Here is a 22,307-nt window from a genome sequence, read left to right as displayed (position 1 = left end):
ACACCATACAAGCTGTTAACACCTGGGCTATACCTATTATCAGATACAGTACAGGAATAATAGACTGGACCCAGGCAGAGCTAGAGACGCTAGATTGTAAGACCAGGAAAACAATGACCATAAATCATGCTCTGCACCCCCACAGTGATGTAAATAGGCTATACCTCCCTCACAGCTCAGGTGGAAGAGGAATGCTGCAAGTCCATCAAACAGTAGAGGAGGAGAAAAGCGGCCTTGAAGACTATAAAAGGGACAGTGAAGAAGATGCACTTAAAATGGTCAAGAACGAGAAACTATTCAACACCAATGAAACAAAGCAGGCCTACAAGAAAGAACAAGTCAAGAACCGAGAAGAAAAATGGAAAAATAAGCCACTGCATGGTCAATATTTGCACAATATAAGTGGAAAATCAGACATCACCAAGACCTGGCAATGGCTTAAGAATGGCAACTTGAAGAAAGAAACAGAGGGTCTAATATTGGCTGCACAAGAACAGGCACTAAGAACAAATGCAATAAGAGCAAAAGTAGAAAAATCCACAACAAACAGCAAGTGCCGCCTTTGTAAAGAAGCAGATGAAACAGTGGACCACCTAATCAGCTGTTGTAAAAAGATCACACAGACTGGCTACAAACAAAGGCATGACAAGGTAGCAGGGATGATACACTGGAACATCTGCAAAAAATACAAGCTACCTGTAGCCAAAAACTGGTGGGACCATAAAATTGAAAAAGTTGTAGAAAACGCAGATGCAAAAATATTATGGGACTTCCGACTACAAACATCTGCCACATGATACACCAGATATAACTGTGGTCAAGAAGAAAGAAAAACAAGTTAAAATAATCGACATAGCAATACCAGGGGATAGCAGAATAGAAGAAGAAAAATAGAAAAAATCACAAAATACAAAGAACTACAAATTGAAATTGAAAGGCTGTGGCAGAAAAAGACCAAAATAATCCCAGTGGTAATTGTCGCCTGAGGTGCAATCCCAAAACAACCTGAAGAGCACCTCAGCACCATAGGGGCCACAGAAATCACCATCAGCCAATTACAAAAAGCAGCTTTACTGGGAACAGCCTATATTCTGGGACGATATCTATAACAACAGCAACAACATTGACAATAAAATTCAGCCATCCCAGTTCCTTGAGAAGGACTCGGTGTCTGGATAAAACAAACCAGTCAATAACACCTGTCTGACTGTGTAAACAACAACAACAACAATAATAGAAGCACCAGTGCAAAGAGAGGAGCAGACTAACAGAACGCCCACACTAACTGTACCCATGCACTGGGGAAGGGGTGATTTTTGATGTCCTCTCCTTCCCCAGGAAGCCCTCTGTGCCAACTGAAAAGATGTACTTGAGTTCTCAGGGACATTTTTTCAGGTAGCACAGAGTCACAGAAGGCTTCCTGGGGAAGGGGAGGTAGTTAAGACTCACCCCTTCTCCAGTACACGGGTATAGTTAGTTTGGAAGTGTGCTATCACTTTGCTGCTCTCACTGTGCCAGTGCTTCCTTGCTCTGAATATCAGCCGGTATGTATATTACTATCTTCTCTCAAGCCAGAGTTACTTCTGCAGTCTCTGGATCCAAGGAGCTCTTGAGATGTTAATCAAGAGATCTCAATTGTATTCTGTGCTGTACTGTGGAAATGATTAACTGATTTCAGTCAGTATTATCTTTCAGAGGCCTCTTCCACTAACACTGCTTTTCCCTCCTGACCCTTTCATAGATTAGTTTCTCCAACAAGGAAAATTAATGCTCGTGCCTAAAAAACACCCCAGTGAGCGCAATCCAGCCGAAGTTGAGCATAAGCACTTTAAACACCCAGTTTCAGTGGGGGTGGGGTGGAATAAAGCACATGCTTAACTTTCCCATTAAACTCTGTGGTATTTCAAACTGCTTAACCTTGGCTGGTTCTTACCAAATATAAAAGTTGATGTGTTGACAGAAAACCAAGGCATGGATCTGAAATGAAAAAGATACTCATTTGGCCATTCACACAATACATTTCAAACAGTTTTCGCAATATGAATCTCCATGGCCCAAGGCATGTTCTGAGGGCACAAGAGGCAGCTACCTTGCTGAAGCTAAGGAGGTCTAGGCCAGCAGCTGGACGGGTGACTGCCTGGGAAGGAACCTCATCCAAGCCTCCTTAAGTTCCACGATGAAACAAAGATGGGATATACATGGAATAATTAAGTGTTGGGGGAAGTGACACATAAAGTAGCTGGGGTTAGGGCAGTGGCTATATCTCAACAGGTAAATTCACTGAAATCAAGTGGTCAGTATCTTAAGGAGCAGGAGGTTGGTGAGCACAGCTGAAAGCATAGATTCCTCCCCACAATGCTCTTCTAGAGTGAGATCAAGCCCTCCCAGCCAACCCATTAACACCCAGATGACCCTAGGAGGGTCCAAGGCATTTACATCCCTTGATGAAAACATCAGGTAGATGCCAAAGCTCTGGGAGCATGCAGGATGGAAAGGGTGGCATTTGGAAATCCACCCATCAGGATCTGACCTTTAATACAGAGCAATGCTGACATTTTTAGCATGTCAGAAGATATCAAGCCTGCTTGACTAAGTGCAGACAGGGCAGACGCATGCCGAAATGGCAATGTGATGCTACAGGAATGGGGAATGAAACAACAGACACCTGCAGCCTCCGGAATGGCCTCTTCTCCAGCACTAACTTATGCAGCAGCAGGCAATTCCAAAACGAACGCGACTGCTGGTGTCATGTGACTGAGCCCCAATTCTGATGGCTCTGTGGTAGCTCCACCTTACATCAGCTGGGAAACAAGTGCTCCATTGGGTAGGAACAGGCTTGCCCCAGGATACTTGGTGCTTATTCATTCCTGATTCAATCTGAGCAACCTTCTGCCAAATGTCTAGTTTTACCCTGAAGTGCTTGTTTGTCTTGTGACAACACCTGGATAGATGGCAAAGCTAGCAAAGGATAATGTCAGCTCCCCTCCGGGTCCTTCAACACAACACATTTCCCACACATAGAGCACTTCTGTAGCCTAAACAGAATGAAACTTGCATGCAGATGACAATCTGTTATAAACACAATCTGTATTTATCATTGCATGTGCATGCACTTGCAGTGGTGGCTACCCAGTGCACATCATGTATATGCAGCAATATGGATGCATGTAAGATTTTATTTATTATTTATTTACTACATTTATATCCACAGCCACCTAATGGCACAGCAGGGAAATTACTTGACCAGCATGTCAGCGGTTGCCAGTTCAAATCCCTGCTGGTATGCTTATACAGCAGTGATATAGGAAGATGCTGAAAGGCATCATCTCATACTGCGTGGGAGATTGCAATGGTAAACCCTCTTCTATTCTATCAAAGACAACCACAGGGCTCTGTGGTCGACCGGAGTTGACACCAACTCGATGGCACACTTTACATTTATATCCCACTCTCCCTCCAAGGAGCCCAGAGCAGTGTACATGGTCGTGGCTGAACAGGGATTTGAACTTGGGACTCCCCAGCCCTAGTCCAATACTTTAACCGTTACACCATACTGGCTTTCATAACCACACATGTTAATTTACACTCGTGCTTCACACTACTGCCTACACAGAAGCACCTTATGTGTAGAAAATTCATAATACAGGTGAAACTTGGAAAATTAGAATATCGTGCAAAAGTCCATTAATTTCAGTAATGCAAATTAAAAGGTGAAACTGATATATGAGACAGACGCATTACATGCACATCTGTGAATGTGCCATCTGAAAAGCACACTCTATGATCCTGTACTTGCAATGCCTTCAGTAGGGCTTGACCTCCGAAAAGTATACAGTGTACTGTCCTTGATTGGCCAGCAAACTCGCCTGACCTGACCCCATAGAGAATCTATGGGGCATTGCCAAGAGAAGGATGAGAGACATGAGACCAAACAATGCGGAAGAGCTGAAGGCCGCTAATGAAGCATCCTGGTCTTCCATAACACCTCATCAGTGCCACAGGCTGATAGCATCCATGCCACGCCGCATTGAGGCAGTAATTGCTGCAAAAGGGGCCCAAACCAAGTACTGAATACATATGCATGCTTATACTTTTCAGAGGTCCGATATTGTTCTATTCTACAATCCTTGTCTTCTTGGTTCCATGTAATATTCTAATTTTCTGGGATTGTGGATTTGGGGTTTTCATGAGCTGTACGCCATGATCATCACAATTATAACAAATTAAGGCTTGACTTATCTCGCTTTGCATGTAATGCGTCTGTCTCATATATCAGTTTCACCTTTTAATTTGCATTACTGAAATTAATGGACTTTTGCACGATATTCTAATTTTCCGAGTTTCACCTGTATATAAAACAGCCTTCAGATTCTACCAAGACATAGCAGTGTTAGGAGGAGCTACCAGGCTAGAACTTGTAACTTGTGGATCTTTGTGTTACTGGTTAGTCATTAGGGCCACAGGTCAGAACGTTCCCTAGTCTGTAAGGGTTTCTAGAATCTAGAGTGGCCCCATCTACCCAGCACAACCATTGGCTATTCCAGTGCTGGAAAAACTATGGTCATATGATGGTTTGAGGGGTTAAATAATTCCTACCCTTGTAGCCACAAATGAGCAGAACTTTTGTTTGGGTTTTCAAATTCAACACACAGACAGTCCATTACTGAAATCGGGAGCTGGATCATCCAAAGATCGAAAGAGCTACCTCAACATGCATGGTGCTGTCAGGAGACTGGCAACACATTGCATCATCAGCTGTCCCCTGATTGGTCATGATGGGGCAGGAGGTGGGACAAGCCCTACTGAAGGCATTGCAAGTACAGGATCATAGAGTGTGCTTTTCAGATGGCACATTCACAGATGCCAGTCCCTGTAGCCACAGTGTTCTATTCCGAACATGGCTGCTGTTTCCCGAGACCTGCTACCAAAGGCAAATGCACCCAGATGACTAAAACATTGTGATAGGAGTGCTCACTTTTCCCCCTATCTGGGTAAAGAGCAGGGTAGAAGATCTGGTTTGCCCAGATTTGAGTGAATTGAGTTAGAGGGATTCCTGTGGTCACATGACCATGGATCCCTGGTATACTGCCTTCTACCCTTTTTTTCATGATTGTGTGAATAGGCAATATAAATGCTTCTAAGTTAGGCTGGGACTTTGCCTGGGCAACAAAAGTATCCATTGTTTCCCAGTTTCCATCTCCCATTCAGTGGCTACCTAGGGCACAGCACTGGCATGTAGTCAGTTGGAGGACATCCTGGAGTAATTAATTCTACCCCATTACAATTGTACAGGCTTTGCTCCAGCAACCCCTGCTGAAATGTAGTAGCTGACACACACACACACAAGCCCCCATCCCATCGCATCAGCCTGGATACTGGGTCTAGGTGAAGCCAGGAGAGAGGATGTTTCCCTGATTGCTGTGATCTCAGATATGAAGGAGAGGGGTTAAATTACCTTTATGCTTGGGTTGCATGGCTCTTTGGTTCAGAACAGAGGAGAGGAATAGACTCCCCAATGGCTGCTCCTCTCCCACTTCTGAAGCCGGTATGGCAACCCAAGCAGCTTCAGAATCCGATTTCCATAATAGGAATCAAGGCACTTTAATCCTGAAACTAAATCCCATTTCAACGAAAAAAGTCTTTTAAAAGCCACTAAAATGAGTACTGTATTTGAAGATGAATTGCATGAACTTCACCTCTGCCAGGGCTCCTGTATTCTGCCCCAGAGCTGTTGTATTACTTTTTCTTTGTTCTGTCCCCCTTTTAAGAATCTGGTTAGTAGCTCTCCAAGCTGCTGTTGCAAGACTTCCAGATCTCTCTGGGAGAGCACAAACATGGCTCCATTGGCAAGGCAGCAGAAGCATGGCCAGCCTTGATATTTCTAGGCAAGTGCCATCCCCACACAGGACTCATGGGACTTCCTTCACCCTTCCAACAGGCTGGGGCTGAAGCACCAGTGGTGAAATGGCTGATGGATGGGGTAGAACCTGGACAACTCTTAATACCACCTACAACTCAAGTAAGTTCATGCTCTGCCATTCTCCTCCAGCACCTTTTCTCTGAGTATGTCAAAGTAAGTGAGATCATACAGATCCTCACAGGAATTATCTTAGGTTATGTGCAAGTTGGTCCAATATCCATTTTGCATCTCTCAAGTCCTGTTCAACCCTTCAGAAACTGGTAGATTGTACCCTGGCACATGGAAATGGAAGCATAGCAACTCCTCCAACAACAACATTAGCTGTTGTCACACCCCTGCTCCCTCCATGCTTAGCACCTGTCTGTAGTGACAAGTGGTGAACCTGGGGAGTTTCTCTCCATGATTTGGAAGGTAGGCAGCCAGCATTCTACATAATGGGTAGAAACTCTCCCTGAGTTTTGCATGCAAGCTAGCAAGCCCCCTGGTGCTGATGCACTCCCTAGCCATGGCCTCTGCAGACAGATGCTGAACATGGAGAGAACGGGCACATGGCCATGGAGTTAATCAGCACTGGGGTGTGTGGCTAGCCTGTATGCCCCCATTCACCCTGTCCCTGAGTATAATGTATTCTGTTTCTGAATAGCTGAAAAGGGCTTCAATCTCCAAGTCCAGAAGCCCACATGTAATCTGTATATGCTCTCTGTTTTAAAGGTCATTCTCTCCTCTTTATGTCCATGCACACACTGCTCTCCAAGGCTGTTTTAAGCAGGCATCTCATGCATTCCAACAGCACAGTTTCTTAAAGCAGAGGGGCTGGGACGCAAACCTGCTTAGAAATCACAGTGACTGACATTCTGACTGAAGTACTTAATGGAAGTCCCATTGAAATTAATAGGACAAATTAGTCATGACGAACTTGTTCCATTAATTCCAACAGGACTTCTGTTGATTAATTTAGTCAGGATGTCAGCCTGCATCTATAACTTCTGATCTCAGATTGCAAAAAATGATTGTGAACAGTAATCAGAGAATGTTACAGGGGACACCTTTGAGTTGGTCGAGGATATGGACACAATTCTTTCAGGTATGGGTGTGGCAACATGTTGCTTGAACCCTTGTCCCTCCTGGCTGGTTAGAACAGCCGGTGGGGATGTTAATTCTTGGCTACGGGAGTTGGTTAACTCCTCGCTACGGGAGGGTTTCGTGCCAGCAGCCCTTAAAGAGGTGATAGTTTGCCTTCACTTGAAGAAACCCTCCCTGGACCCTGAGGCCCTTGACAACTATAGACCGATCTTCAACCTCCCTTTTTTAGCGAAGGTGTTAGAGAGGGTTGTATGTGCCCAGCTTGAGAGGGTCTTGGAAGAAACTAGCTATCTTAATTCTTATCAGTTGGGTTTCAGGCCTCGGCAGAGCACAGAGACAGCACTGGTCACTCTGGTAGATGACCTTCTTCAGGACCTTGACAAGGGTAGTGTCCCTCTCTTGGTCCTTTTAGATCTCTCAGCAGCTTTTGACACTATCGATCATGCTATCCTTCTCAACCACCTGCATGAATTAGATATCGGGGGCACTGTCTTACAGTAGTTCCATTCTTACCTTAGCAGGCATGTCCAGTCGGTATGCATTGAGGACAGGTGCTCTGACCCATGGCCACTCCTTTATGGAGTTCCCCAGGGTTCACTGCTTGCCCCTGTCCTCATTTCCCAGTTTGGGGTGAGCTTTCATCAATACGCTGATGATACTCAGTTGTATATTGCCATCCCAGACCATTCTGGGGATTCTGTTTCTGTGCTTACTCAATGCCTGGAAGCTGTTAAGGTCTGGATGAATCAAAACAAGCTCAGACTGAATCCCACTAAGACTGAACTACTTTTACTCAGCCCTTGTACTGGCCAACAGCTGGATGTGAACCTTGTTTTAGATGGTGTGACGCTGCCCCAAAAGGAGCTTGTTCATGATTTGGGGGTCCTTTTGGACTCACCTCTCCTGCTTGAACAGCAGGTGGAGGCTGCGGCCAGAAGTGCTTTTGCTCAGCTTCATCTGATTCGCCAATTATGCCCTTACCTTGATCGGCAGGCATTAATGACAAGTGACCCATGCCCTTGTTATCTCCCACTTAGATTATTGTAATGCTCTCTATCTAGGGTTACCTTTGAGAACAATCAGGAAGCTACAATGGGTCCAGAATGCAGTGGCTTGCCTACTCATGGGTGCCAGAAAATATGACAGGGTAACACCTCTCCTGCAGTCATTGCACTGGCTGCCTATTCACTTCCGAGTTCAATTTAAGGTCCTGGTTCTGACCTTCAAAGCCTTGCAGGGTTTGGTGCCTGTCTACCTACAGACCCGCCTCTCCCATCCAGTTACATCCTGTCCAGTCAGATCATCTCAGATGGCCCTTTTGTCAGTCCCTGATTTCCAAGAGGTTTGGGGCGCTAGGACCAGTGAAAGGGCCTTTTCGGTTGCTGCCCCACTACTTTGGAACTCTCTTCCCCTTCAGATTCATTTAACACCCTTCCTTACTGATTTTTAAATCTCTATTGAAGACTTTTCTTTTTCGCCAGGCTTTTGTCCTGTCATTTACCTATTTGATTTTTTTTTTGTTAGTTACTTTAGTTTTTAATTTAGAATATAATTTTAATGTTGTCTTGTTTTGCATGTTTTTGTGCACTGCCCGGAGTCTTCGGAGTGGGAGGTATATTAAATGTTTCTAATAAATAAATAAAATAAACAGTATGACTTAAGCCAAAAGGGAGTTGTAGTTCACAAACATATTTGGCAACTGCAAAAAGCACCCCCTTTTCAGTTATTGGTCTCATGTGGAAGCATTATTTAGGTCCTGACACATCCTGCAGACCAAGAAGGGGAAAACAGCAAAGTAATGAAAAGCAGTAGGATAAAGGTAACTTTTTGTAATTGAGTTGGTTTGCCAGTGGGTTACCGAAGCAAGTTCTGTAGACATCTTTCTGTCAAGAATATGAGTGGATGGGTGATGTGCATATGCACACCCTCTATTCTGGTGGAGAAATGAGCGAAAAGCCCTGACTGGAAATGCTCCTGGCTATTTTAAAAAGCAATATCAGTATCTTCAGCTTGCTTTCCCTGGAGCTTTCCCAAACAGGGTACCCTTACAGAGTTCTTCCCTTTCCCCCCGCCAACACATGTGTGGTGTGCTTTACATCAGTTTGTTAGTACAACCTCTTTTTTAATCAGCAAAAACCTTAAGCAAGCAGACTAATATTGTTCAAAAAAGTCAACTTAAGGAGGTTTTGTAACTAGAACAGCCTAAGAGCTTGCTTCCTGAAAACAGGTTTTTCCACTCTTTGCATCTAAGCAAGGCAATTCTATTTGCATTCCTAAAGAGTGCTTTCCTCTTATCATGTTAATGATTCTGTGAAGATTCTACATCAGTCCCTCTCCCTGGCATTTGCTGCAGAGTATTCAGAAAAACTTGCTAAAACCAGGATTTTAAAAACCCGGAAATACATTGGGACAAGCTAGAAATCAGGAGAGAAAGCCCAATTTGTGTGGGGGGTGCTTCCAAAGGTCTTGAATGGACTTCAGGGTAAGTTTGGCCGATGTATGAACACACACACTCTCTTCCGGAGGATATTCACAATAACAGCCCTGCAGGAGTGGAGCGAGGTTGGCGGTGGCCTGTGTGCAGCTGCCCCTATGGTCCCCTGGCCCCGCCCCCCACATCTGACATCAGACACAGCCCACTAGCCACACCCCTGCATCTGATGTCAGACGAAGGGGCGTGGTCAAGGAGATCAGCCCACGCTGCATTGGGCAGTGTGGGCCGGAGTGACTCTCCCTGCCTTAAAGTGCGGGCCGATCTCCCTCCTAAACAAGGTCGCGCGGCCCTGTTTGGGAGGGAGATTGATCTGCCCCACTGTATTGGCAGCGAGACCAGGAGCGGCTCTCCCTGCCTTTAAGGCAGGGAGAGTCACTCCGGCCGTGCTGCCAATGCAGCGCGGGCCAATTTCAGCTCCAAATGGGGCTGCGCGGCCCCATTTGGGACCAAAATAATGCCCCCGCATCTGACGTCAGATGCAGGGGGTGTGTCTGGGCCCGCGCTCGCAGCCCCTGATTGGTGGCAGCCCGGGTTCTTCAAAACCATTCGCCCAATGGTGGCTCCGCCTCTGCAGCCCTGGAATGTTTTTAGAATCTAAAGGCTCCTGGAATGTTTGTGCTTCAAAAACTGGAAGAGAGCATTGTATTCCTTCAGAGAACATGAAAAGATGTAATTAACAAAATGGTATGTGTGGCAGGGAGGCTAGTTAGGCCCGGGCTTGACTTAGGCTTTGTGTGCTTGAGCTCCAGAACTTTTAAATACCTAGCAATGCTCCTGAACATGGCTACCTATGATGTTTAGGAACTTAGTAGTGTCTCAGGACCAGGATCCAGGACAAATTTGCCTTTTGTTCATGAATTGCTGGCTATATAATTTGCTTTTGTATTTTTTTGCTTTTGAAATGAAAGTTCCTTCAAGTTGGAGGATGTTTTTTGTTTTTCATATTAGAGTGTAATTTTTAACAAAACTTTAGAAAAGTAGATTATATCCCTTTTTCTTCGAGCCCATGATCAGCCTTTCTTCTCAGATCTGCTTCCTACTAGCCAGACAGAGAGCACCCAGGGCCTGGCAGCTAAAAGGGAGAGCAGTCTTTCCCCCCTGGGCAGTGGAAATACAAATGAGTTCAAGAGAATGGCTACCTCCTATTACCTCCTATCAACTCCCATTACTCTAGAATAAGACAGCTGCTTGGAATAAACGAATCATATTTGCCTTTACTGAAGCTGAAGGATGGTAGATATTTGCTGCATTGTCTGCCTTATTTTGTTCATTCCAACTGAAGAATTTTAACGGATTAGTTTCATTTTCATGTTATCTCTTGCATTTTATGACATTTTTCTCCATGACAGTGAATGGTTGTGAAAATTCAAGGAGGTGGCAATAAGATTTCTGTTACTGTCTGTGTTGCATCTGTAGACAACCTTTGCGGAGAACTGAGTGGGGGCCACTTAATGTAATGGGGAAATTTTGCTCTACCTCTTTGAAGGCAGGATTTTTGTTTCTTTGCCTTGACAGTAAGCAGAATGAAGACTAAGTCAGACAGGGGCAACTTTAGAACAACTAGTTTCGAGGAACAAAGGAGTGACAACATTTTTGGGCACTGAGGATTTTGCTATCCATACGCATAGAGGTGAGGAACATCTACCACTTTCTTCAGATCAAGAGATTGTGACAACTTTTTTTTCCAATACCCATGATAGCCAAGTTGTTATGTGGTTCAGAAAATGGGTCAGATTCCTTCTCAGAAAATACCGACTTTTGGGATGAGGCCAGCAAGAGGGAATCGGGGTGGCATTGGCGCCACTGACGTGGGAGGTGGGCCAGAAAGGGAGGTGGGAACAGGGATGGTGAAGGGTGGGACAGCATCAGTGCCAGTTTAGGAGATGCAGTGAGCATGAGGGAGCGGGACAGATCGTTGCCCTTGCCTCAAGAGGTGAAAGGCAACAAGCTGGCATTGCAACATAAGGTGTTTTCCAGATCCCTGGCCATCTTCATTGCCCTCCTCAGAACCTATTTGTCTACATCCTTCTAAAAATGTGGCATGCAGAACTGGACACAGAATAAAGTAGAACTGTTACTTCTTGTGACTTAGAAATGATGGTTCTCTTAGTAGAGCCTAAATTCTATTCCATTTTTCAGCACAGTTCTCAAGCAGTTTATATAGCCAAAATAAAAAGAAAATTGTTCCGTCACAAAGGGGCTCCCATTCTTTAAAATAATAAATAAATAAACACAACAAGAAACACACCAACAGTAGCTACTGGAGAAAAACGATGCTGGATTGAACAGGGACAAATGCTTTCCAGCACTAAACTCCAAGATCCTTTATAGACTTACTACCACCAGTTTAGGTATTCCCCATTCAATAACTGTGCATTTGATTCCACCACCACCCGCCTCCGCCCCCACATGCAGAACTTTGCAGTTGTCTCTGCTCAATTTGATTTTGTTCATTTCAGCCCAATTTTTCATTCTATCAAGGTCATTTTGAATTTTATTTCTGTCTTCTAAGGTGTTAGCTATCGCTCTGTCATCTGTTAAATGTTATGTCTAGTGTTGTATCATCTATAAATCTGATGAAGACTCCCTCCATTCCTTCATCTAAGTAAACTGATAAAAGTGTTGAAGAGTACTAAAGCCCTTCAGCACCCCACTCAAAACCTCTCTCCAGTTTGATGAGGAGGCACTGATGAGCACTCTTGGGATACAGGTTTCTGAACACTTGTGAATCCACCTGATGGTATTAGTATCTAGCCCACATCTAGGGAGGAGAGGTGGTCTTGTAGTAGCAAGCATGACTTGTCCTCTTAGCTAAGCAGGGTCTGCCCTGATTGCATATGGATGGGAGACTGGATGTGTGAGCACTGTAAGAGATTCCCCTCAGGGGATGGAGCTGCTCTGGGAAGAGCATCTAGGTTCCAAGTTCCCTCCCTGGCATCTCCAAGATAGGGCTGAGAGAGATTCCTGCCTTCAACCTTGGAGAAGCTCCTGCCAGTCTGGGTAGGCAATACTGAGCTAGATGGACCAATGGTCTGGCTCAGTATATGGCAGCTTCCTATGTTCCTATCTGACTAATTTGTGAATCAAAATATAATGGGGAACTTTGTCCAATGCTTTGCTGAAATCAATGTAAATTACATCCACCGCATTCCCACAATCCACTAAGCTCATGACCTGATCAAAAAAGGAGAGAAAATATTAGTTTGGCTAGATTTATTCTTGACAAATTCATGCTGGCTTCTAAATCACTGCATTGTTATCAAGATGCTTACAGACTGATCATTTTACAATCCTTCTAGTATCTTCCCTGGTTTCAAAGTTAGACCAACCAGTCTGTAGTCTCCTAGATCTTTGTTTTTCCCCTTTTGAAGAGTGGAAGAAGCTGTCTGCAATCTTGTGGCACCTCTTCCATTCTCCGGGGTTTCTCAAAGATGATAGACTGAGGACGGTTCATACTGAAAAACACCAGCAAGTCCTTTTAGTACCCTAGGATGCAATTCAAACCCTAGGATGCAATCTGGCCCTGAAGATCTGAACTCAGTTAAGGTAGCTATGCCTTTCCTGACCAATTTCTTATCATTCTTGAACTACAATCCTGAGTTTTTACCATTCCTGCGGCTTTTGTGCGAGTGTGCACAATTCTTCTTTTGGACGGAGACAGAGGCTTAATAGGAGTTGAGCAATGCCATCTACTCTTGGTCACCCATTAACACTTCACCATCTGTACTGAGCAGTGGGCCTACCATTTCCTTCTTTGTATTTCAGTCATACTTGGAAAAGCTTTTTTTAGTTCTTATAAGCACTCACTAGCCTGCCTCAGCCTGTTCTGAGTTTTACGTTTCCTGACACTGTCCCTACAAGTTTGGGCTACTCATCTGTACTCATCCTTGATAACCTGTCCTTCATAGCCCGATTCAGATATTATACTGTATGAGTATGTCTGTACACTTGTATGTTTGTTCATTTTAAAAGTGAACCTGGATATAGGCCCTTCAAATGCATGGTTACAGACAGGAAGTGTACTTCTGTACCTGCATTCAACGTAACATGTGACCGACTGTACCTGTGTACAGATCTTCACCTGTGTACAATTGTTGCACAAGTGTTGAAAATAATGCATGAATGAGCCTCAGCATCTGAAACTGGGTTTGTATAAGCCAGCCTTTGTTTATCTATTGCTCCCCTGTGTGCCAAAGGAAGACAGTGGAGGGCCAATGATGGCAAGGAAGAGGATGATCTTGTGGCAGCAAACATGAATTGTTCCCTTTGCTAAGCAGTGCCCCCCTTGGCAGAGGCGCTCTGACCCCTGGACTTCCAAGCCAAAGTCCAGGGCCTCCACAGCCCCTGAGGGCCCCCAAATCCTCTTTAGTCTGTCCCAGGTGGTATGGTTGCCTGGCCAAGGATGATGATGTTTAATTTGCAGGGGGGAGGGCACTCCAAAGGCCTTTAGGTCCAGGCTCCAAAATTACCTAGGTGCACCTCTGCACCTTGGTTTGCATTTGTATGAGTGATTACATATGAGCCCTGTAAGATGTTCCCCTTAGGAGGAATGTCTCTTAGGTGATAGAGATATAGTTCAATGGAAGAACATCTACATGCTTGCATGTAGAAGGCCCCAGGTTCATTCTCTGGCATCTCCAGGTAGGTCTGGGAATTATTCCTGCCTGGAACCTTGGAGACCTGTTACAGACACCGATGACAACACTGAGCTAGATGGATCAATGGTTTGTCTCTGTATAAGCCAGCTTCCTGTGTTCCTGTTCTACCCCCTGAGCAGGTCTGAATTCTGGCTTTCAGGTTCCACAAAATTATTTGAGCTGGATAGTAAAAGGATTTTTTTTAAAAAGTGGATTATTTTGCGGGGATGGGGGTGACTACTTTTCAGATACATAGCCATATCTGTAACAAGAAACAAAAAGCACCAACATATCCAATAAGTAACTGCTTTAGGTGTACCACTGGAGGGGATTATCCAAGGGGATTATCAGCATCAGATGGGTCTTGTTCCTACATGCATAGTTCTCATCCAGTGAGGTTGTACACATGACCTCAGCCACACACTCCTGAGGGTTAGAGGGAGGCAGGAGTTCGCCTTCCTTCCCTCACAGAGCAACAGCCATCTTGGCTTCCGCTGTGCTGCATGCCCACATGAGCAGTGGCACAGCGGAGGCCAGAGCTGGGGTCAGGAGGAGCAAGTCCTCACACATCCTACTGTGCCCCACACCAGGAGTGCAGCAGCTGTTCTTAGTAGAGCAGCTACTGTGCTTGGTGTGGCCACTCCTTCCACCTGGTCCAAAATGGTGGCAGAGGGAAGCCATCTACCTGGTGGCCATAGCACAAACGATCCCCACCTGCTGAGGTAAAACGAACCCACAGGTACAAAAATGCTGGGTACAAAAGGATCAACAGATCTGGAGTGTAACAGATCTGGGGTGTAAGCATTGGGAGTGGAAGGCTCCTGGTGTCCCAGACAATACGAGCTGCCTGGGGTAACCCAGGCAGTGCATGTCATGTGAATGCTCTCAATGAGTGTGAGACATCTAGTGGAGTCTTACATGGATGAAAGCATCATCACCAACCAGACACTACAAACAGAAAATGTGCATCATTTCAGACTCAATGGATCCAGTCCACAAATTCATTTGTGAAATGATGAGAAATCACCTACCTACATCCAAAAAATACATACAAACATCTAGGAACATAGGAAGCTGCCATATCCCGAGTCAGACCATTGGTCCATCTAGCTCAGTATTATCTACACAGGGACTGGCAGTGGCTTCTCCAAGGTTGCAGGCAGGACTCTCTCTCAGCCTCACCCTGGAGATGCCAGGGAGGGAACTTGATATATATCAAGTCATAGCTAGTATGCTGTGTAGAGTCCAGAGATTACAGGTTAGTCAGGTTGGAGTTAGCTAAGTACCCAGAAGTGTACCTTGGTAATTTTGGAGCCTGGACCTTTGGAAGTCCCCCCTTGCTAGAGCCCTCCCCCTGCAAGTTAAACATCACCTCCCCCCCATTCTTATTTCTTTCCCCACTCCCCCCGTCTCTAAAGCACCCAGCACAGGTCATAATTACACTTGACTGCCTGACACAGTGCAGGCCACCGGCGACCACACCACCCAGGACAGACTCAAGAGGATTTGGGGGCCCTAGGGGGTGTGGAGACCCTGGACATTGACCCCAGAGTACAGGGGTAAGAGCGCCACTGTTAAGTGCCACAACAAAGCATTTCCTTACCTATTTTCTCCTGCAAAGCTGAATGCCTTGAAAGACAAACTTAGCTCATTGGTAGAGCCCTTATCTTGCACATGGAAGGTCTCGGATCAAATCCTTGGCATCTCTGGTTAAAGGATCAGGTGATGGGAAAGACTTCTGCCTGAGGCCCTGGAGATTTGCTGCTGCTAGTCAGAGTAGAGAGTACTATGGAGCTAGATCAACCATTGGTCTGGCCCGTGGCCCTGTATAAAGCAGCTTCCTGTGTGCAGCGTGGAATGCAATGGTGGTAGGCTAATAGAGGGAACATGCAGCCATAACCACAGCAAGTAGTAGCAACAAAAATGTGGGCAGGGAGACCGAAGACAGATATGGGCTGGACATGAATGAATGAACGAATATGAATGGGATGAGCATGAGCATGAGCATGAACGGGCCAATATTGTCAGGAACACCCTCAGAATTTGCCCCCAGCAATGAAAAAGCTGTTTTGCAAGAGAAAATAGAGCATACTGCCATTAAGCTGGCAAGGAAATCAGCCCTAGTAGCTCTGAGTACTCCAAAGGATGCATCCAGGTATAAACAAAGAAAGCCCCAAACAGTCACCAAAGCACAGAAGACTGCAATCAGGACTGCGGAAGAGCTGCCATTTCAGAGTAGAGTCTGATATCTTCTGTGGGGGTATTAATTAGATAATTCCAGAGCGAAGCAGACCATTAGCAATCAATTACAACAAAGCACTGGCAATAAATGCAGATAATTAGGCTCCCAAAAAGTAATTACGTTTGTTCCACTCCAGTGAACTTTTTATTTTAATAGTAATTAACTTAGGGTGGGGAGAGAAAGTTTGAGTGACCTGCTGTGCCCAGCCCAGTCTGCATGAAAAATGGAAGAACATCCAAGCCCAGCTCTGAGCTCTCCTCTAGAGAGGTCTTTTGGCTTAAAGGGGAGCCTCATCTTTGATTCCCGCCCCCCCCCCCCACACACACAGACAATAGGGATGTATTAGATCTAACAGAGTGACATCTTCATTGTTTCATATATTCAACAATGTTTATATGCCTTGGTTGGTTGAATCATACTTGGTGTCAACTTTGACCATGAATAAGAACAATCAGAGCAGCAGGTCTGAGCAATGAAAACCGCAGTCAAATGAAGCATTTCAAGCTGCAATGACTCTCATTACCAGGGAAACTCTCCAGGCCTTTCATCAGAGGTCCTTTGGAGATGCTGTAACAGAGCTGTCAGTGCCCCTAAATTCCTTTTAGTGTAAATATTGTATGAATTTCTCAGGCCTGCCTGAAGAGCCACGTGACCTTTATCTGTTGCACATATCTGAAACTAGGCTCAACAAGACCAAGCAGACTGGCTCACACGTGTGTCAGATCTTGTTCTTCAAAAGCCTCAAGCATATCTGTCCTTTCAACACTGTTCATATTAATCTAGGGAAAGAAATTAACTGGGCAGAGAAAGAAGACTCCCCTCTGGCCCTAAATAAACCACTCTCCTTTCCCAATCATTCTGGCAAGACAATAGAGAGTGAAGAGAGTTTACATTTCTACTTTCCCCTGATCTTATTGTGTGGGTTTTTTTACATTATATAAGTTGCCCTGAAAGAATGAGGTATTAAATTAATGCTCTAACACAGGGATCCTCAATTTCAGGTCCCCAGATGTTGTTGGACTATTAACTCCCATAATCTCCAGACAGGAGCTGTAGTCAACAACATCTGGTGACCCAAGGCTGAGGACCCTTGCCCTACAAATCAGGCTAAAGAACTCTAGCTTCCATAAAGTTAATGGGCCTTCACCCAGGCCCTGCTTTTAGGGTGCTTTGATCCAATTTTTAAAAAGGGATTCAGAGGGGAACTGGGTAACTACAGGCCATTCAGTTTACTGTGGGGCTGCTCAACTTCAGCCCTCCTGCAGATGTTGGCCTACAGTTCCCATAATCCCTGGCTATTGGCCACTGTGGCTGGGGATTATGGGAGTTGTAGTTCAAAAACAGCTGGAGGGGGGCTAAGTTGAGCAGGCCTGGTTTAATGTCTGTTCCAGGTAAGTTGATAGAAAGCATCATTCAAGAGAAAATCATCAACATGGGCCTACCCCCTGCCCGCCCGCCCTGTTGGTCATGAGTATAGTAAGTTGACAGAAAGCATCATTCAACAGAAAACCATCAAACATACAGAAGAGCAAGCATTGCTGAGAAAGAACCAACATGACTTCTGCAAGGGTAGGTCTTGTCTCACTAACTTCCTAGAATTATTTGAAAGTCAAAGAAGAATGCATTCATCGATAAGAATGTAGATAGTGGTGATCCAGTAGATATTAAGGCTGTTCTCATGAGTAGCTTAGCCTGGGCTAGGTTGCTTGTGCGGAGCACCCCGGCACACCCACCCAGCCAAACCCAACTTCCTAGCCCGGCCGTTAGCCAAGGTTAAGGGCATAAGCGTGCCCTTAACCCACTTGCCAGCATTGTGTGCAAGTTCACACAGAAACGGGTGCCCTCATAGGAGTATCCCCCAATGCACTGCACTCTTCACGTGGTGCCTTGTGGAATAACCTGAGAGCAGGACACAGCATCCTGGCCTCCAGAGATTCGCGCTGCATGCAGCAGTGTGGATCATGTGGGAGTGCAGTCTGCAATCCCAACAGCAATTTTCAGTTGTCTGGGGAATGTAGGTGAAACCCTCTCTTTTCCCCACCCGCCCACCCTGTCGGTCATGAGTATAGCCTCACTGGATACTTGGGACTTTCAAAAAGCTTTTGGAAAAGTTCCTCATCAAAGGCTTCTGAACAAACTCAGCAGCCATGGGTTAAGGGGACAGGTCCTCTCATGGACTGAAAACTGGTTAAAGAACAGAAAGCAGTGAACAGGAATAAATGAACAATTTTCTTAGTGAAGCGATATGCAAAGTGAGGTCCCCCCAAGGATCTGTACTGGGACCATTGTTTTTTTAACTTGTTCATAAATGATCTGGAGTTCAGGGTGAGCAGTGAGGTGGCCAAGTTTGATGGCACTAAATTGGCTGATGACACTAAATTATTCGGGTTAGTAAGAACAATAAAGGATTGTGAAGAGCTCCAAAAGGATCTCTCTTCCCTAAGTGAATACACTTTAAAATGCCATATGCGGTTCAATGTAAGTGTAGTGATACACACTGAGGCTAAAAAGCCCAACTTTACACATATGTCGGGGCTGAGCTGTCTGTGACCGATCAGGAAAAGGACAGGGTCATGGTAGACAGTTCACTGAAAATGTTAACGCACTGTGTGACAGCTGTAAAGAAGGCTAATTCCATGCTATGGGTAATTAGGGAAGGGATTGAAAATAAAGCTGCTGATGTAGTAGCCTTTATATAAATCTATGGTGTGACCACATCTGGAATACTGTGTACAGTTCTGGTTGCCGCACCTTGAAAAGGTGCAAAGGGATCCCAAAATGATCAGAGGGCTAAAGCGACTCCCCTATGAGGAAATACTACAACATTTGGGCCTTTTAAGTTTAGAAAGAAGATGGGTAAGGGGGTCACGATAGCGGTGTATAAAATTATGCAGTGTGGATCAAGTGGATAGAGAGAAACCTCTCTCTCTCTCTCATAATATTAGAACCTGGGGTCATCTGTTGAAGCTAAATGCTGGGAGATTCAGGACAAAAGAAAATGAGGCGCTTCACACAATTGCTGTAAAGCACCTCTATGAGGTCTGCGGGGGGAGCGGGCTTAGCCCGCTTTCCAGTAATTGTGGGAATAGCCTCAGTGTCTTTACACAAAATGTAGTTAAACCATGGAATTCATTGCCGGCGGATGTGGTAATGGCCACCAATCTAGATGAGTTTAAAGGGTTCAACACCTTCTTGGAAATAGGTCTATCAATGGCTATTAGCCTGGATAACTGCGTATTTCCATCAGGATGAGGGGGCATGCCCCTGAATACCAGGTACTAGGAAACACTTGCAGGAAGGGGTGTTGCCCTCTTTCCTTCACTTGCAGGCTTCCCAGATGCACCTGGCTGGCCACTCTGTACAGCAGGATGCTTCACTAGATGGGCCTTTGGCCTGATCCAGCAGTGCTTTTTCTTATATAGCGTTTTAAGTGATAATTCTGATTATCTATCTATCTATCTATCTATCTATCTATCTATCTATCTATCTATCTATCTATCTATCTATCTATCTATCATGCAGCATAGATTGGAGAATATTTGCTCCAAGAACAGCAGCACAACAGGACTGGTCTTCCTTAAAAAGAAAGCATCATAGAAGTAAAGCCACCTGAGACTGCTGTAGTAGGAGATTGATCCAAGAGAGAAAGATTCTAAAAAGCTTGTCAGCTACTCATGACTGCATGAAACAGCCTCCCCAACACACCAAATAAAGGATCAGCAACACAGGTTGGTTTTCTTTTTTAATTAGTCATGTTAAACTAATGACCACCAGGGCGCTGTCTCAGAGGAAACAACAAAAGGCACACACACAAAAGAAAATCAAGTCAGAACGCCTGAGAAAACAACTCCAGGTTAGGAAAGCAACTCGAGAGACACGGCTTGGTGTTTGCATGGTGATGAGGCTCTCGCCTTCTTGTGACTCCCATTTCCCCTGGTGCCATCGCTGAAAGGAAGTCACCCAACTGCTTTTCTTTTTCCACCCCAAACGGGGGGGGGGGGGGGAGGGAGCGAGAGAGAGAGAGAGAGAGAGAGAGCTGGGTGCAGTTGGAAGCTGAGGAGATGAGCGGAGGTCAGCTCAGCACAGGCTGGGGCACTCGGCCCATGGGAACAAAGCTGCCCCGAGAGGTCAAGGCTTGGCACTAATGAGGCTGCACCTGATGGCTGGAATATTGATGTTAAATGAAAAAACATTCTCCTTTGCTTGTCGAAAACCACATGGAGATGATGGGAGGAGGAAGGAGTTTGGTGTAGAAGCCGCCAACTCTTCCTTCCTCACCTGGAAAGTTCAGGGCCTTGAAACGAGACGCCCATCCACTCTCTCCATTGCCCCAAAGAGGCATGGAGGTGCCAGTTAGGGCTGGGGAAGGAAAAGCCAGGAGAGGCAGACCAAGCTGGGACTCATTACCCTTCTAGTTACAATTACAGCAAGGGGCAGGAATGGCCCGAGCCACTGCTGCAGTGCTGGAGGAGGACAGAGAGCTGCAGTGCTTTGGAAGAGGGCATGCTCAAATGCTGATGGGGAGGGCAGGCACCCCTCGGGTCAAATCCCAACCAGTCCAAGGGACCCGCTCCAGGAGCAAGCGCCCAGTTCCCTAGATCCTCAACCTCCTCAGTGCTGGAGGTCACTGGATGTCGATTTTGCTTTGGAGTCCAGTTTTCCTGGTAGAAATGAAGCACGCCTCTCTGGAAAATGTGCTAGTTAGTGCAGGTGTGCCGACAGCTCCGAAGTCCTGGCGACCAGGAGAGGCAGGCGACCCACTGTCATTTTTAACCTAGGCAGCCTTTACACGCTTAGGATGCACATTATAAATATAAAATCATATCTGCTACAAACAGGAGACTTATATTGTACATCTTTTACCCATATACACAAGAACACAATATACACATAATGCCTCGGAGGAGTGTCATTGTAATGGATAGGAGATTTTAGAAGCACAGCTCCCCCCACCCCCACCCTGCCTCCAGTTCAATGCACACAGCAGGTAAGTCAGTCAATCAGCCAGTCAACCAACCCATCCATCCATCCATCCCAGGAGTCCTATCTTGCCATTCTGAACTGTGCGTGGACAAGACAGCCTTTTGAACACGCGGGTGCGCCACCCTATGCAGAGAGACATGCTGCACAAGAGGAGTGTGTTTGTGTGTCATGTGTTCTTGTTAACCCTTGAAATGCTGCACTTCTTCAGACACAGGGAGTGAAGCTAAGCCCTGAGAGCTTCTTGTGTCCAACGGCACTGCCGTCCCCTGGGCAGGACTCTTTGTAAGGCATCTTCATTGGGGAGTTTGATTGAACAGCATCTGAAGAAAACAAAAACAAAACAATACAGGCCCAGCTGGGAGTGCGCAAGTGTGTCTGTGCTTAGGCGGGCTAACAAGAGGCTGCAAGGCGCAGGTGGTCCAGGCTGGGAGGGCACTGAGAGGCTCAGTTTATTCTTTTGGCCCAAACCCAAGCTCAGGCCACCATCATAGGATGGGACACTCATGGTTGCTCGAGTGGCACATCCACACACGGAGTGGCAGGCAGGCACACGCAAGAGTTAAGACAAAAGTCTGATGTGAGCTTTTTACAGCAAGGAGTGGCTCCTGGTCAGAGTGTCCGAGGACTCGGGTGATGAAATGCCACAGTGATTGAATTGGGCCAGCATGATGGGGAGCAACAGCAGATCTCTGGCACCTATCGGCGGTAGTGGTTGGGGGCATCTGCAAACATGTACTTGAGTCTGTAAGCTTCAGCAAGGAGGAGTCCTATCTCTTCATTGCCCCAGTGTATCGTGGGTAGGTTTTGTAACAACATCAGGAGGCCCTGAAATGAAGAAAGTAATTTGAGGCAGCACAAGCAGCAAGATATGGCTGTAGCCTTAATCAAAAGGCTTCACATGTCCAGATGTCTACATTAATAACTCTTATACAGCTGAAGTCAAAACTT

General features: G+C 45.7%; 1 protein-coding gene and 1 long non-coding RNA gene across 7 annotated transcripts in view; one reads left to right on the top strand and one right to left on the bottom strand.

Moving 5' to 3' along the window:
• LOC128322934 (uncharacterized) overlaps nt 1-22,307 on the top strand; it is a 40,170-nt gene that overhangs the window by 8,722 nt on the left and 9,141 nt on the right. The window contains exons 2-5 of one of the 3 annotated variants that reach the window (XR_008306088.1): nt 5,939-6,019; nt 11,013-11,127; nt 17,768-17,945; nt 19,899-20,104. This is a non-coding gene — a long non-coding RNA (uncharacterized LOC128322934). Of the gene's footprint in view, nt 1-5,938; nt 6,020-10,007; nt 10,182-11,012; nt 11,128-17,767; nt 17,946-19,898; nt 20,105-22,307 lie in introns of those variants that run through there. The other 2 variants (XR_008306090.1, XR_008306089.1) reach the window with 2 other exon arrangements.
• TBC1D22B (TBC1 domain family member 22B) overlaps nt 20,106-22,307 on the bottom strand; it is a 68,513-nt gene continuing 66,311 nt past the window's right edge. For all 4 annotated transcript variants that reach the window (XM_053245208.1, XM_053245211.1, XM_053245210.1 and 1 more), the window contains one exon: nt 20,106-22,184. In XM_053245208.1, coding sequence (XP_053101183.1) covers nt 22,056-22,184 — 129 coding nt within the window. In that variant the 3' untranslated portion in view covers nt 20,106-22,055. The remainder of the gene's footprint in view (nt 22,185-22,307) is intronic.

The sequence above is a fragment of the Hemicordylus capensis genome, chromosome 4 (genome assembly GCF_027244095.1).
Source record: "Hemicordylus capensis ecotype Gifberg chromosome 4, rHemCap1.1.pri, whole genome shotgun sequence".
Classification (NCBI taxonomy): domain Eukaryota; kingdom Metazoa; phylum Chordata; class Lepidosauria; order Squamata; family Cordylidae; genus Hemicordylus; species Hemicordylus capensis.
The sequence above is the reverse complement of the archived record's forward strand: the minus strand, read 5'-3'. Positions and strand labels throughout refer to the sequence as shown.